This window comes from Mobula hypostoma, chromosome 25 (assembly GCF_963921235.1).
Source record: "Mobula hypostoma chromosome 25, sMobHyp1.1, whole genome shotgun sequence".
In the NCBI taxonomy this organism is placed as follows: Eukaryota; Metazoa; Chordata; class Chondrichthyes; order Myliobatiformes; family Myliobatidae; genus Mobula; species Mobula hypostoma.
In genome coordinates this window covers 33,362,054-33,379,204 of record NC_086121.1, presented here as the reverse complement: position 1 = coordinate 33,379,204, position 17,151 = coordinate 33,362,054, and the positions used below count along the sequence as shown (strand labels likewise).

The 17,151-nt window shown below is 37.6% G+C and overlaps 1 protein-coding gene across 8 annotated transcripts in view; it reads left to right on the top strand.

Annotated features, from left to right (window-relative positions):
- The window catches only part of cep104 (centrosomal protein 104), a 130,976-nt gene that overhangs the window by 66,782 nt on the left and 47,043 nt on the right, over positions 1-17,151 (top strand). For all 8 annotated transcript variants that reach the window (XM_063033289.1, XM_063033288.1, XM_063033282.1 and 5 more), the window contains 4 exons: positions 2,051-2,227; positions 7,091-7,297; positions 7,580-7,696; positions 13,653-13,689. In XM_063033289.1, the coding sequence (XP_062889359.1) occupies positions 2,051-2,227; positions 7,091-7,297; positions 7,580-7,696; positions 13,653-13,689 (538 nt within the window). The remainder of the gene's footprint in view (positions 1-2,050; positions 2,228-7,090; positions 7,298-7,579; positions 7,697-13,652; positions 13,690-17,151) is intronic.

Genomic DNA, 17,151 nt, shown 5'->3' with positions numbered 1-17,151 from the left:
GTTGTCGCCCTCAGTTATTGGGGAAAAAAAAAGTTGCATAGACCCTTAACATGAAGAAGCTTTTATGTGCTTTGCCCAAATTGCACATTTGACTGGAGGATTTCAGCAGTACTCTTCTTCTGCCTTTTTTTGTAAAAGAGATTATAAGAAAACTCTAACTTTGGTGCTATCCAAATCACATTAACACAGTTAGGATGGCAAAGTTGTGCAGCTAGTAGAGCGTCTTCAGTGACATGGTTTCAAAACTGGCCTGCAAAATGGTGCAGATTGCCCTTGTGATCATACGAATATCTTCCAGATGTTCAAGTTTCTTCCCGATTCCAAGGAAGTGTGGGTTAGGCAAATTGGCCATTGTAAATTATCCCAATTCTAAATTAATGAGAATGTAGGGAAAAGAAAATAGTGTTCGTATAAATGTGCACTTGATAGTTGGTGTGAACTCAGTGTGCCGCAGGACCTGTTGCTGTGCGGTATGATGACGTTTAGAATCATAGAGCACCTCGGCATAGAAACAGGTCTTCCAACCCATCTTGCTCACACTAAACAATTATTCTGCCTAGTCCCATTGACCCATAGCTGAGCCCTAGGCTTCCATACACCAGTTTGTTATAATGCACCAACACAAATTAGTAATGTACCACTCCCATGCTGCCTAAGGAAATAATGGCATCTTCTGTCACTCTGAAGTACACTAAGTTCAAAGTAAATTTATAATCAATGCACATGCCAGAGATTCATTTCTTGCAGAGAAATAAAGAAATGCTATATTATCAATGAAAAACTATATACAAAGACTGGCAACCAATGTGCAAAAGAAGACAAACTGCAAATAAGAAAAGTAGACAAATAATACTGAGAACATGAGTGTCGAGTCTTTGAAAGTGAGTCCGTAGGTTGCGCAGTCAGTTCAGAATTGAGGTGAGTGAAGTTAGACATGCTGCTTCAAGAGTCTAATGGTTGAGGGTAATAACTGTTCCTGAACCTGGTGGCATGGGAGGTAAGGCTTCTGTACCTCCTTTCTGATGCAGCAGCGAGAAGAAATGATGGCCTGGATGGTAGGGATCCTTGATGATGTATGTTGCTTATTTGTGGCAGCATTTGTAGATGTGCTCAATGATGGGGAGGGTTTTACCTGTGATGGACTGGGCTGTATCCACCAATTTTTTTGAGCTTTATGTTCTTGGGCATCGGTGTTTTCATACCTGGCTGTTATGCAACCAGTCAGGATACTCTCCACTGTGCTATAGAAGATTGTCAAAGTTCCAGATGACATACCAAATCTGCGCACATTTCTTAGAAAGTAGAGGTGCCTTCATGCCTTGTGATGGTACTTTCTGCTGGTCCCAGTACAGATCCTCTGACATGATAATGGCAAAAAATTTAAAGTTGCCTCCGATGTTCTAATGAGGACTGGCTTATGGACTTCCAGCTTCTTCCTCCTGTAGTCAATAATCAGTTCTTCGGTTTTGCTGATGAGTGAGAGGTTGCTGTTATGGCACCATTCATCCAGATTTTCAGTCTCTTCTGTACCAATTTGTCACCACCTTTGATTCAGCCATTAACAGTGGTGTTATTAGCAAACTTAAATATGGCATTGGAGTGGTACTTAGTCATACAATCATAGGTAAAAAGCAAGTAGAGTAGGTGGCTAAGCACACAACCTTGTGGTGCAGCTATACTGTTTGAGGAGGAGATGTTATTACCAAACCATATTCAAAAAGGCTAAGAATAGGTCTGGGAGCTATTAGTTGTTTGGTCCGGTGGAACCGAGAAATCCTTACCTTTATGAAAAATGTCATTTCAGGTTATGATTTAGAAATAGCAAGTTTGTACATTTTCAGTGGTGAAATGATGGTGCTAGATATAAAGTATAGTTGAGCAGTACTAATATTATAAGAACCCATAACTGTAAAAATATTATTTGCAGTTTCTAATTTATTAATGCCAACTTATGTAATAAGTGACTAAATGTGCTGTCCTTGATAAGACAGCTTTGATATTTATGAAAGTAAGCAACAATATTGGGGAAAAAACATGTTCTCCTTCACAGGAAATGGCACTGCTGAAAGAAGTACGGCCACTTCATATTATCCCACCCCAGTTAATGCAGCCTCTGAAACCACAAGTTCCAGTCCGCTTGGTAATAAATCAGATTGAATTGGTGGAGCGTTTACTGAAGGAGCTGGGCGCAGACAATAGTGGCTTCAATGTAGACAATGTCATGAAGGTAAGTGAAACCCTGCAGTGACAGGCAAATCCTCGGGGATCAGTGAGCATTTTTGCACAAATATTAAATCCAAGGAGGATATCTAATTAAAAATAGGCCTCTTTCCTCTCTCCTATTTTCCCACCAACTCTGGCATGGGATAGAAGATTTCTGTCCATATTGACCTGTGGAGAGTTGGAATTTATTTTAAATGTTTTTAATATAATTGTCATCTGAATATATTATTTATAACCCATTTGGTGTAAATTGCATGACAAGTAATAGTGCAGCAAATCTTAAGCTAGTGTTCAGGAAATTTCTTACAGTTTAATAAAACAGTGTTACACCCTGGGGTAAGTTGATGCATTACCTTTTAGCCTCTTGTTTGCAAATGGAAACAGATTTAATTTCCTCATTTAAAAAAAATTGAATAGTCCATTGTCAAGCAGGATCCATTTAGTGCTTTCCTGGTGCTTCTGTATACTTATCAAAGGGCAGGTTTTTTCCCCCCTGTGCAGAGAACAACAGAGTCATACAGGCAGAAGAGGGCCCTCAAGTCCATGCCAAACTTATTATTCTGCCTTGTTGAATTGCCAGCACATGGTCTGTAGCCCTCTATACCCCTTCCATCCATGTATTTATTCAAACTTAAATGTTACAATCGAACCCGTATCCCCTCACTTCAGCTGGCAGTTGAACACACTCACACCAACTTGTGTGTGACAAAGTTCCTCCTCAGGTTTTCCCCTTAAATATTTCACCCGTAACTTAAATTCTCTAGTTCTAGTCTCACCCAACCTCAGTGGAAAAAGATCTTATCTGTACCCTGCATAATCTTGTATAGCTGTTTGCCCATTCAACTGAATTGGAGCTTGTTGACCAAAAAGAAGGCGTTTTTTTTGGCTTCAATATCCTAAATTTGAATGTGTAAGTGTGTTGTGTATTATGTTTGTAGCTCTTTTCAAAGGTTTCAAAGGATTCTAATTGTCAAGGATTTTAACTGAAAGATAATGAAGACATTCTTGGTGTGGGACTTAAGGATGGCCTGGATGAGGTTTTTATAGTTGTCAATTTGCTGTCTGCATCTGGACAGCTGCCACAAACCTCTTAATCCAAGAAAAGTGACTGGCAGGAGAAATGTCTACCTTTCTAGGGATGCTGAATCCTGACATTGCTTCAAGATGGAATAAACATTAAATTATTGGATATTTACCAAGTGCTTTATTGATAAAAGGCTATATAGAATACTGAAAACTTGCTAGCTATCTCCATATGAGATTTTGTTGTATAGCTACTTGGATTATAAAACCTTGTAACTAGAATTGCTTGAATAAGCCGAAGAATGCAGTTCTATATTACTTTTTAATCTAGTTCATAATTTCTGTTTTGTATCTAAAGAGCTACTAACACTGAGTGAATTGTGAAGAAGGAAAGAGGTTGATGAAAGTTAGTAATATAACATTTTCAGTGTGCAAATTGGGATGGATTTTAGCTCTTGGGTGTTAAACAGTAGGAATTATAATACTGGTGGGCAAGTCAAAATTGAGTTTAGGTGCAGCTATTTTAGTCACCACTGGTGAGCTAACTAACACTGTGGCAGGGGGAGGATGTCCTGAGTTTAGCTTTTATTATGTAAATGAAAAGGGCACTAACTGTTTGCACAGAAGATTTGTTGTTGGAAAACATTCATGGATAGCAAAGGGGCTGTATTCATTATCTTGAATTGGTCTAAGCAGTGGCATTCAAAGTCCATTTCAGAACTCAAAGGGATATTACAAATGTGGATTGGGTATTCTCACTGAGAAAAGGGCAAGTGTTTTTCATGTTTTAAGTGCATTCAGGTTTTGAATGAAGGTTGAGGCTATTTGGGATCCAGATGCATAGAATGTTGGGTCAATGAAACAGGCAATTCATCTAATCTGTATGAACCATCTAATTCACTCTCCCTCTCCTGCTTTTAATAATGTTAAAGAACAGTATTTTCATTTAGTTAAACACAATTTAAAGCAAATTACTGGACTATTCCTTGCAAAAGATTTGTGGTCAATAAAAAGAACTTGACCATACCAAAAGGAACTTTTGTCCTTGTGCTAGACCTGACTTTCCCTTCAAGCTATTTGGAAGTTTAATTGAAGAGCTGTGGATGAGCAAGTGATATACGGTATTGGCTTGGATGTTCCTTTTTAAACCTTTTTATTAATTTTTCAAAATTATAAACTCAATAACAAAGTTGGTACAAAGAGATTGAAAAAATGTTCATCAGCATATATAAAATGAATTTTAAGTAACATAGATATAAAAGACTTCCAAACTCATAATAAGATTAAACATTAAAAAAGAAATAAAAAGAAAAAAAATATATAAACAAAAAAAACCCCAAAAGAAAAAGGTTAAAAAAAAACCAAGAAAAGAAAACAAAACAGGGCTAGACCAACAGCTTGTATCGGACACGTTCAATAATGTCGTTAACCCCGCTCCTCTCATCATATAATTTAAGTTTAGAAAAAAGATTCGGAAAGGTCAGATTACATCATATGAAAATGTTGCATAAAAGGTTTCCAAGTTTCTTCAAATTTAACCGAAGGGTCAAAAATATCACTTCTAATTTTTTCTAAATTTAAACTTAATATGGTTTGAGAAAACCATTGGAATGTAGTTGGAGGATTAGTTTCCTTCCAGTTCAACAAAATAGATCTTCTCGCCATTAAAGTAACAAAAGCTATCATTCGACAGGCTGAAGAAGACGAAGATCTATGTTCTACCATTGGCAACCCAAAGATTGCCATAATAGGATGGGGTTTTAAATCGGAGCATAGAACTGTTGAAATAATATCAAAGATGTCTTTCCAATATTTTTCCAAAAGAGGACAGGACCAAAACATATGAGTTAAAGAAGCCACTTCAGAGTGACATCTATCACAGGTAGGGTTTATATGGGAATGAAAACGAGCTAGTTTATCTTTGGACATAAGAGCTCTGTGTACTACTTTAAATTGTGTTAAAGTATGCTCAGCACATATAGAAGAAGTACTAACTAAATGAAAAATTTTATCCCATTTCTGTGTAGGTAGAGAAAGTTGAAGTTCCCTTTCCCATTCATTTTTAATTTTATCAGATATATCTGGCTGTAATTTCATAATTATATCATAAATTATTGCTATTAATCCCTTCTGCAAAAGATTAAAACCTAAAATTTTATCAAGAGTGCCAGAAGGATTGGAAATCGGAAAGGTAGGCAACGTAATATTTAAAAAATTTCTTATTTGTAAGTATCTAAAAAAATGTGATCTAGGCAAATCAAATTTCTCAGATAACTGCTCAAAAGATATAAAGCAGTTATCCAAAAATAAATAACGAAAACATATTATGCCTTTCGTTTTCCATATCAAAAAGGCTTGGTCCATTACCGAAGGTTGGAAAAAGAAATTAGATATAATAGGACTTGATAACATAAATTCATTCAGGCCAAAAAATTTACAAAATTGAAACCATATTCACAATGTATGTTTAACTATAGGGTTGAAAATTTGTTTATTCATTTTAGATGGTGCAAAAGGCAATGAAGTTCCTAAAATGGAGGCTAAAGAAAACCCTTGTACAGAGTGGCCTTCAAGGTTTACCCAATGTGGGCTTGGAGTTATATTCTAATCTTGTGTCCAAAATATTAAGTATCGGATATTAATTGCCCAGTAGTAAAATCTTAGGACAGGCAATGCCAGCTTAGATGTAAAGAAAAGGAATGCAGCTATCAAAATAGCTTTGTGCAAGCCCTTCTAGCGTAAGTCTGTTTGTTTTATATAGGTAGCACAACTGTTTGAAAGTGATTGTATGTCTGGATACCTTAATTTATCTGCAGCTGGGCAAGGAGATGGTGCTCAAGTCCCAATCTCTGGCAGAAGCACAGATCAATAGGAAAGCATGTGTGTCTGTGATCCTTCAAGGCTGATGGCAGATAGAAACTCATACACGCTGTTGCTGCTGAGGATTTTCAAGATAACTGCCATCCATCCAGTGAAAGATTAAGCTAGTAAAAAGATTGCCAAGATTCTCCAAGAATTTTCAAGGTGATTTTTAGGGAATCTGTGTTGCTATATTAGTGGTAATGCAGGGAAAGAATCAAGTTAAACATCTGTAGAAGACTGTAATTTGACACATGCCAACAATACAACAGGAAAGTTCTGATTAATTAATCAAATTCATCTAATTAATGAGAGTAATTCTTTGGACTGGGACTCTTGAATGACTTAAGTTATTAGATTTGTTTCCAGAGAGTTGGGTTATTGATACAGTTCTAATTTCACCATGTCAGTTGTTATTTTTAAATAAAACTGGAATTAAAAACTGCTCTTAGTAATGGTGGTGACGTTGCCACTGATCTTTTGTAAACAAAATATTTAAAACCTGTCTTGAGGGAATGAGAGTAACAGACACAAAATGCTGGAGGAACTTAGCAGGCCAGGCAGCATCTATAGAAGAAAGTATAGTTGACGTTTCAGGGTAAGATCCTTCAACAGGACTGAGGTAGATTCTCTCTTGTTTGAGGGAATTAGATCTGGTTTGTTCTTGTCCAGTTTGGCCTCTGTGACTCCAGGCTCCCCAATGTGATTGTAATTGACACTGGTACAGCTGTAGTTATCGAAGTATTCTTGCTTTAAGAGTACTGGATCAAGTACAAGGAGTTTGAGAGTTGGAATAAGGGGAAGAAATGTTCTGTAACCAATGGCGATAATTGGAAGTGTCATATGTGAGTGAATTCAGTACACCTTTCAGGTCATTTTGTTGGTGGAAGGAAAGATTTTTTGTGGCTCCTACTGGGAAACTGGTTGAATATTTATAGATATATTTTGTTTTGATTAAGGTAATAATCTCTCAAACTTCTCTAAGTTCGCAGCAGAAGCTTTGGAACACTCAGCATCGGAAGTCAGAGATACAGCTATACGGATTATCTTTGACATGTATCGACAGCATAGGAGTGCAATTTTGCATTACCTTCCATCCGAAGATGCAAATATTCGCAAAAATGTGCTGTACAAATCACTTTTTGATGGGTTCGCAAAAATTGATGGGAAGCCAACAAAAGCTGAACAGCGAGTAAGTTCTGCAGTGGTGGAAGTGTGCTTCCGTCAATTGATGTTTTATTTTATCTTTTAACACTTTCCAGTTCACAGAAAATATCTGGCTTTCAAGAAAATTAAATACTTATTAGATGATATAAATGAAAGATGACTTTTTTAAGGAAGCATCACAATTCATCAAAAACGATGTAAGAAAGGGGAAATTATACTAAAAATGATTGAAAGCCATCTGAGTAATGATCACTCATGCAGATACAAATGTTTTTAAATGGTTTATTTGGTCATGTGTTTCTGATAGGCACATAAAAAGGCAGCTGCCGAAGAGGCAGAGAAGCGGAAGAAGGAGGAAATTCGAGCTCTTCAGGAACAGCTAGCAGCATTGAGAGAAATGCAGGCAGAAGTCCAAACTGAAAAGGTGTATAAATGTGATTTCAGGTGCAATTTACAACTGTTGGTAGGAAAGCAATAAATTAAATGTGCAGTGGGGTTAAAATCCAAATGAGAGACTAATTAGATGGCTCAAGGAGCCAAAAGAAACATGATGGACTAAATGAGTTGCCATGTTGTTCTGTATTTTTCACATGGCCAATGGGCTTAAACATTTGTTGTCTTGGAGATGATAGGTGAACAGACAAAAGAAGAGAAATTCATTTTGTCATATGGCTCAGATGTTAATTGGTTACTTTGTGCTACCCACTAAGTTTTGTTTGTAATTTTGCTATATTATTACACACCATAGTTCCATAACATCAATGACAAGCTCTAATCTTGTTTAATCAATAGACAGTGAATAGTGGTTCTTACCACCCTGTTGCATTCTTCAGTTATGTTGTGCAAAATGTCCTTCCTAAAATATAGTGCTCCATACTGAATATAGATCTATAAGGAGGTTAATTAGTAAATTGGTTTATTATTGTCAAAATGTACTGCCTTGTTTTTCTTGGGTGCCAAAATGATAGTGGTCTTAATGTAGGTGGGAACCTTGGATTTAAGCATGGAGAAGTTAAGTGTCTGGAAGTACCTCTGCCTACTGATCTGCACAGAAGATAAGGAGACAGCCAGGGACACCATCAGGGCTGGATGTCTTTCATGGATTCACTGAAAGACTGAACTTCTGTTCTGCATGTTTATGTCCTTTGACTTACTCCTATTGGCCCGTCCTTTTGTATGCATGCCTAAAGATAACTGCTTCTCTGTGGTTTTGAGCTCCACTTCATGAAGAAAGTATTAGAATGTTGTTGGGTCTAGAGAGGATGAAACCCCTTTCTGTTAGTTTATTTATAACTTAATCTATCTGGCCCTTGCAAGTTTCCGCTCCCTCAGTACTATTGCATCATTTGATGATATCAGTTAGTATGAATGAATTTATGTTGCTCTTTCTATGCCATGTATTATAATTATAGTGAAATGGAGAGCCCCAATACAGACAAAATGCTAAAGGAAATCCAGCAGGTCAGATAGCATCAATGGAAATAAATAAACAGCTAACATTTCTACAGGTGTCGCCTAAAATGTATGTATTCATTAACATAGATGCTGCCTGACCTACAGTGTTCCTCCAGCATTTTGTGTGTGTTGCTCTGGATTTCCAGCTATCTGTAGAAACTCTTGTGTCCGCAGTATAGATGCTCAGGTTAAACAATTGGTCACATTGTGGTCATACAAATGTAAGTACGTTATTTCATTTCTCTTGTATCTTTTTTAATATTTTTTATTACAAACAAAAAATAATACAGCACATCCACAAAGGCCACTAACAAAATCAAATTAAATATTGAGCGGCAAAAGGGAGAAAAATATAAAGGCAAAAGTAAATATACACAGCAGAGGTGCACCGCACCGAATAACCTCAGTCCTTGTGTCTCTTAACCTATTAATATGGGTACATAATTATTGCACATTCCATGTCTTTTTTTTTGGTGATATCCAGTATCTATCCACATTGAGATAACGAAGTTCATAAAAGTTATCCCACCTGGTTTAAGAGCCCACTGGTTGTGGAGTAATAATTGCTCCTAAACCCGGTGGTGTGAATCTGGAGGTTCCTGTGCTACTATCCTGATGACAATAGCGAGAAGAGAGCATGTCCTGGGTGGTGGGGGTCCTGATGATGGATGCTGCTTTCCTGCAACAGCGCTCCATGTAGATGTGCTCAATGGTGGGGGGGGGGGGCTTTACCCATGTTGGACTGGGTCGTATCCACTACTTTTTGGTGGATTTTCCATTTAGGATTGAAATAAGCTGCAGAGAGTTGTAAACTTAGTCAGCTCCATCATGGACACTAGCTCCTTAGTATCCAAGACATCTTCAAGGAGCAGTGCCTCAAAAGGCAGCATCCATAATTAAGAACACCCAACACCTAAGATATGCCCTGTTCTCATTGCTACCATCAGGAAGGAGGTGCAGGAGCCTGAAGGTGCACAATCATCAATCACGAACAGCTTCTTCCCCTCTGCCATCCAATTTTATGAATGGACATTGAATCCATGAATATTAACTCTCTGCTTTATTTTTACTTTTATTTTTGCACTACTTACTTAGTTTAACTATTTAATCACAGTTTTTTCCCCTTTATTATTATGTATTGCATTGTGCTGCTGCAGCAAAGACAGCAAATTTCACAACATATGCCGGTGATGTTAAACCTGATTTTGATTCATGTGCATTGGTGTTTCCATACCAGGCTGTGTTGCAGCCAAGAGGTCTTGCCACCTGAGACTCCATCTTGAAGTGGTGAATGTCTTTTCTCTTTCCTGATACGTAGTGAGCTTGGCACTTTTTTGATGAATAATGCAAATTTACAAACTTGACACCATTCAGTATAATGTTTCAGATGTGCAATGGTTTGATACATGTCACTAAGGTCACTGCAATATAACTATAACCATATACCAATTTAGGTCACTGCCTTACTTTGCCGAGTAACTAATCAAATAGCGAAATTAAAGCTAGTGGAAAATGTCCCTTTTTAATTAATGGAATTATGTTCAGTTATTTAATACTTTGGACAAAATACAGATGCTTTTCAAGCCATCTCAGTAGCTGAACAATTTTATTAATTTCTTCTCATTCTTCACTCTGCTTTACAGGTCAAGTATTTCTAGAGTACTGTATAGGTGTATTTTTTTTTAGATAATGCTAATTTAATACTTAAGCATAATATGATTTTAAAAAATCTAATGATAAACTAAAGCTTTGAATTTAATGGCTAAATTAATATAATTACTATATGACTGATTAATTACTATATGTGTGTGTCTGTATATATATACACACACACACACACACACATATATATATATATATATATATATATATATATATATATAAACACAAAATGTTGCAAACAGTTAACAGGTCAGGCAGCATCTATGGAAGATCCCACCCACCCCAGTCACACTCTGTCTCCCCTCTCCCATTGAGTAGAAGATACAGAAGCCTGAAAGCACGTACCACAAGATCAGTTTCTACCCTGTTGTTAAAAGACTAATCATTCCCTTGTACAGTGAGATGGACTCCTGACCTCACAATTAACCTTGTCATGATCTCACACTTTGTTTACCTGCACTGCAGTTTTTGTGTAGCTGTGCACTTTGTTCTGCATTGTTTTGCGCTCAGACCCACTTAACACTGAGGATGAGTTCCTTGGAGGTGGAGCACTATGTAAATCAGCGCTCTGGTCATTATAGCATTATGTAAACTGACATCTGTGAAGGAAAAAAAACCCTGAGATATATGATATTTTATGTATACAGAGTAATTTGTGGAGTAACAAACATGCAAATAAGCCTAACCTGTATATCAGTGGAGCAGCAACACTTCACAGCAGCAGTGGAGAGAGGCGGGCGGTGGTTTCAGAGGAGGGACAAAGCTGTGAGTTCTCCTCTAACTTTGCCACCTTCTTCAAGTAGGTGTCAAGATTTGTCTGCCTTTTCTTAAGTTCTCGGTAGCAGGAAATCATGTCAAGAACACCTCTCTTTGCCTTATTCCTTCGCTGCCAGTCAGGGTCATTATCAATAAACTGGTCAATGATTGTGTGATCGTGGTGATGCTAGTGCTGAAGAATTTTGTGGTGAGGTTTCTTGCTGGTGTTTCCTCTTCTCTATCTGTGTCCTCAGATTCACCCAGGATGTGTTGCTCAGCCAATTCTTGAAGCTCTTTTGTTATTAAGGCTCTCATCATGAGAATGCAGTAACTCTTCAACATCGTCATCATTAACATCCTCTAATCCCGTTTCACTGGCCAGTTCAGTGATGTTTTGGACGATTAGTTCCGCCTGAAATTCTCAGATGTTGTTGCATAGCTTCTTCCACACTCCATTTATGCAGTTTGAAGTTACTTCATCTCAGGCTGCTCTGATATTGTCTACAGCTTTCATGACATTGTAGTTTTCTCAAAATTGCCTGATGGATTGTTTGTCTTGACCTTTTGTTTCCTCTACAAGTTGCTTGAATGTGTGACAAAGGTACAGTAGTAGTCTTTAAAATTCAATATTACTCCTTGATCCATTGGTTGAAGTAATGAAGTAGTGCTGGGTGGAAAGTAAACCACTTCTACAGGAATATAGGTCTGAAGCATGTCAGGATTTCAGGGTGGCCTGGGGCATTGTCAAGCACCAGCAATGCTTTAGGTTCGAAGTCATGCTCCTAACAATACAGCTTCACTGCTGGACTAAAATGTGAAACAAACAAATTTTGGCAAACATCAGTCATCATCCAGGCTTTCTTGTTTGATTTCCAGTCAGTGGTAGATTGACTTTAAAATACCTTTCATTGCTCGTGGTGTTTCTGAGTGATGCACGATCACAGGCTTTAACTTAAAGTCACCTTTAGCATTGCCTCCTAGCAAGAGAGTTAACTGCTCCTTTGCTGCCTTGAACACGTGCACGTTTCTCTTCTCTTCTCAGGAGATGAAATTATGAGAAGGCATTCTTTTCTAAAATAGGCCCATTTCATCTACATTGAAGTCAGCTCAGGAGGATAGTCGTCCTTTTTGATTATGCCCTTTACTGTTGCAGGAAAATCCTGGGCTGCCTTACTGCCCGCACTAGCTGCTTCACCAGAGATAGGTATGCTATCGAGGTTACTGCACTGTTTAAATCTATCAAACCAACCTCTGCTGGCTGTGAGTGTTATCAACGTATCATCTTCTTGAATATGATTGAAGGTGCTTCTTGCCTTTTCCATTATTATCAGCTGGCTTAGGGTTGTGTTGTGTTGGTCATCCACCCATATATTTAGTCTGTCTTCCACTTTTTCAAGCAAATGGCTCCTTGAACGACTCACCTTTGATAACTTTGATGTCGTCATTGCAAGCTTTTATGTTGTCTGTATTTTTTATAATTGTTCTGATCATTGATGTAGCCAATTTCAAAGAGGCACCATCATCAACCTGACACTCACCAGCTTCCAAACGCTGTACCAATTGCAGTTTCACATCTATGCAAATGGTTTTCCTATACATTTGTACTACCCTCAGTGGAAGTTGCAGGCCGTTTCCCAGACATGTGTGACAAAAAAAATGCAATAAGTTGGCGAGGGAGCAAGAAAGCTTAATACACATGGGATGCAGGGCATGAACTAATAGGTGGTTGGGAGTGGCTCAGAGCGTATGTAAAGCACGCTCATTGGCTGATTGTTTACTGTAATGGCGGCCGCTCTTGAGAAGTTTTAAGTGTTTAACACTTTTGTCGTTGTAAAAATTTCAGTTAAAAATTGAATAACCGTGTTGTAATGAATCAGTGTTATGCAGGGTCTGTGTGCAGTTTTTTTTTTACTGTGTTCTACCTCAATGCACTGTAATAATTTGATCTGTATGAGCAGTATGGAAGACAAACTGTTCACTGTATCTCTGTGCATATGACACTAGTAATAAACCGAACCAAATTATTTTATTTCGAAATCAAACTGGTTCAATATGATCCTTCTCGGAAGAAAATCTGCTATCAAGAATGAAAAGTGATTAGCTCTAGGCTAATTACTCTTTTTAGGAGTGTTCAGAATGGGTAATAAGTTTGTCCAGTTTCAGTTTGAGAATTTCTTTATAAAGTAATAAAACTTTGATTTGTATGATAAAAATGACTGGGATAGTATTGAATTGTTTAAATTTTTAAAAAAGATTTTAATGTCTTTAAATTGGAAATTAACCCAACTATATTTTGCATAACAGGACAGTCAATTTTGATCTGACCGAACTGTTCATTGAAGCCAGGCATTGTATGGTAGTTTAAACAGAATATTTTCTCTGGATGTTTTTTGTTAAATTGTATAGCATTTTCATTGATACTGCAGTTGAATGTTAAGCATTGATTATTTCAATAATTAAGCATGTTGTTGGGATTCTAATGATTTAAATTTCACATTTTTTGCCAGGGGAAAGATGTTGAAGGCAGCAAACATTCTAAATCAGGTTTGTGTAACTTTCTTTCTATTATTAATTCACATATGAAAGAAAAGCCATTGGAGACTTACCCTTCAGTGATGAGTCTACTGAGGCTGGGATTTAAATTTAGATCTTGTTCCCTCTTCACAATGAAGCAAGAATTGTTGTAAGCAGGATAGAAAAAATGTTTCAGCTTCTGATATTAAACGGAGCAAGGCAGTCAAAGGATGTAAACAACTATTTCATGCTTTCTTCTACTGGAACTAAACAGATTTCTTATTGTTTTAAATATATTCCACAACACTAATGTTCTAAGAGAATTTTCCAATACATTTGACAAAATAGATAACAAAATTCACTGGGTCTATTGATTTAACTCCATTGGTTTGGCAATTACTCGGGAATGAAATCATTTACACCATTGAATTTCCAATTTTAACCTGACTCAGTCACTGGTTGAAGCTGGATTAGGCTCAACATCTCCCATCCAAATTATCATCTCTTGAAATTCTCATTGTTTAATAGCAATTAAATAGTTTAAAAATAATTTATCTATACACAGTGGTGCTAGAAATTTTGTGAACCCTTTAGAATGTTTTCTACTTCTGCATAAATATGACCTAAAATTTGATCAGATCTTCACACAATGCAAGAGAGGCCTGTCGTTCCTTAGTTGTTACCTTGGGGTTCATTGTGACCTCCTGGAATATTACAACCCTTACACTTAAAGTGATTTTTGTTGGCCATCATGGGGAGAGTAACAACGGTGTTGAATTTCCTCCATTTGTATACCACTGCTTGACTGGATTGGTGAAGCCCAAGCTCTTTGGGAGTGGTTTTGAATCCTTTTCCAGTCTGGTGAGCACCAACAACTTTTTTCCTGGGGTCCTCAGAAATCTCCTTTGATCAAAGCATGGTACACTTCTGAAAACGTGTGTGGTGAAGATCAAACTTTGATAGTGAAGACCCAGGTTTATGTTCTTTAAATAGGGCGGGCTGTCCCACACTCACAACTGTTTATCATCCCACTGGTTGAAACACTTGACTCTAATTTCCCCTGTAAATGAACTGATAATCCTAGAGGTTCGTGTACTTTTTCCAGCAAATACATGTAATATTAGATCAATAAATAAATGAGCAAGTATAATGTTTGTGTTATTTATTTAATTGGGTTCTCCTTATCTAGTTTTAGGACTTGCATGAAAATCTGATCACATTTTATGTCATATTTATGCAGAAATAGGGAAAATTCTAAAAACTTCACAAACTTCTGAGCACCGCTGTAAACAAGCAGCTGAATGAAATTCTGTTGCCCAAAGTTTTTCCAAAACACCTGTGAGCAACATAAAGCACAGCATATTCTGCACATGCTCTCTTTCTTCCCCAACCTCCTTGCAGTTTGTCAGTTACCACCCAGCCTTACATTGCTGACTCCCTGTTTCTCAACTAGCAGAGGGGCAAATGATTAGGGATATTAAGTAGGAATCTAGCCTGCTTTTGTTTGTTGTTACATTAAAAGTATTTGGTGGTGCTGCAACAGAAATAATTTGCAATTGTTGAAAAGCTGTTAAAATCAATTTAACAGTTGATGACAAGAAGTTGAATGAAGTCCTTTACCCCTTTTTTTGGCTGTAATACCTCCATTGAAAATAAGACATGCATATTTGCTGGATCTAACCTGATGCAGATTTCCCTGCAAAACTGCTGAGGTATCCATCAAATTTGTGCTGCACTGTTGGACTTCATGAAGAGTATTAAAAGAAATAGAATTTGCATCTGGGTGTGAATCCTAAACCAGTGCACTTATGAAGGCTTTTCCCTAGCAAGTCTGGGTGCATGGTGACATTTTTTATGGCAGGAATGAAAGGCTTAGTTGCTAACAAGTTTGCTCAAAAGAATGAATACAGAAAAGAATGTAGTACAACTTTTGTGTTCAGTACCATCATTTTGCAGGTTTCGGTCCCTTGTTTCTTTCAAGTATGTGATGTCTGATGTGAATTGTTGAAGTTTTTCTAAGTTGTTCTTAGATCTGGTAACAACAAAGAATTTGCATCAGTCTTTGCTTCATCATATAGGCAGACATGTTCATATTCTCGAGCAATGTTTTGTTCCCTCTGTGGTCTGTCGTTTACTGCTTCATGAAAAAAGTTAGGGCACAATTTTTCTGCTCAGTTCTTCATATAGTATAACACTTTGCATAAAGATGTTAATATTACATAAAGACTTAATGTACTTGGCAAATGTTTTTGCTTCCATGTTTAACAGTGACTCTGAGGTGAATGATCACTTACAAACTGGGCAATAGAAATAACACCACATGCTCAAATTTGAGTGTCTAGAATGATAGCTGTTCCCTTTCATCCATTTGGTTTTTGAGCCACCTGCAGAACCCCCTAATTACTAACTCAGTATAGCAACACTATCACCACTTTGATAACTTGGCCCTACAACTGACTTTTTTTTGTTCAAAATATTTTTTCTTGTATAATTTTGTTTATTTTTTCCCCTTTTTTATAAAAGTCTCTAATGCTATGTGACTAAGATACTGCTATAGGTAAGGTTTTCATTGCACCTACACGTATGTGTGCACGTGTGTATGACAATAGACTTGTACAGGTTTCCCCCGCCATCCGAAGGTAGAGCGTTCCTATGAAACGGTTCGTAAGCTGAAATATAGTAAAGCGAAGAAGCAATTACCATTTATTTATATAAGAAAATTTTGTGAGCGCTCGCAGACCCAAAAATAACCTACCAAATTATGACAAACACATAAAACCTAAAATAACAGTAACATATAGTAAAAGCAGGAATGATACGATAAATACACAGCCTATATAAAGTAGAAATACTTCTCTACAACGATTGCCTGCACAGATCTCCATAGCGAAAATCTCACGCAAGCGCTCTCGGCAGAAAATCTCATGCAAGCGCTGTTGGCGTAACGCGCTCTCCAGTAACCTTTAAGCTATGAAGCTGCCAAATCTACCAAATAACACGTAATACACAGCCTATATAAAGTAGAAATAATGTATGTACAGTGTAGTATCACTTACCGGAATCGGGAAGACAGCTTGCTGAGCAAACTGATGATGGTGTGTTAGACTGAGTCGTCGCAGGCTGGGTGGTGCAGTGGCCCCCACCCTCCGGGCCGCCGACCCGATACATTGCCGCGAAGAACGCAGCAGTAGCCGGGAGGCACACAGCACATCTTTAAGAAAAAAGCCAAAAATAAACATGCTAATTAATTAGGTGCCGCCGACACATAATTGTCGGCCCAGATCAGAGGAGATGCAATCGGAAATCGGCACTGATCTGGGCCGACAATTACGTGTCGGCGGCACCTAATTAATTAGCTTGTTTATTTCGGCGTTTTTCTTAAAGACCCGGTTACTGCTGCATTCTCCGCGAATCGGTACAGTATCTGTCTGGGGCCTAGGTGTTGGGGTGGTGGGACATGAGGTGTCACCTCATTGTTGATCAGGGCAGGCA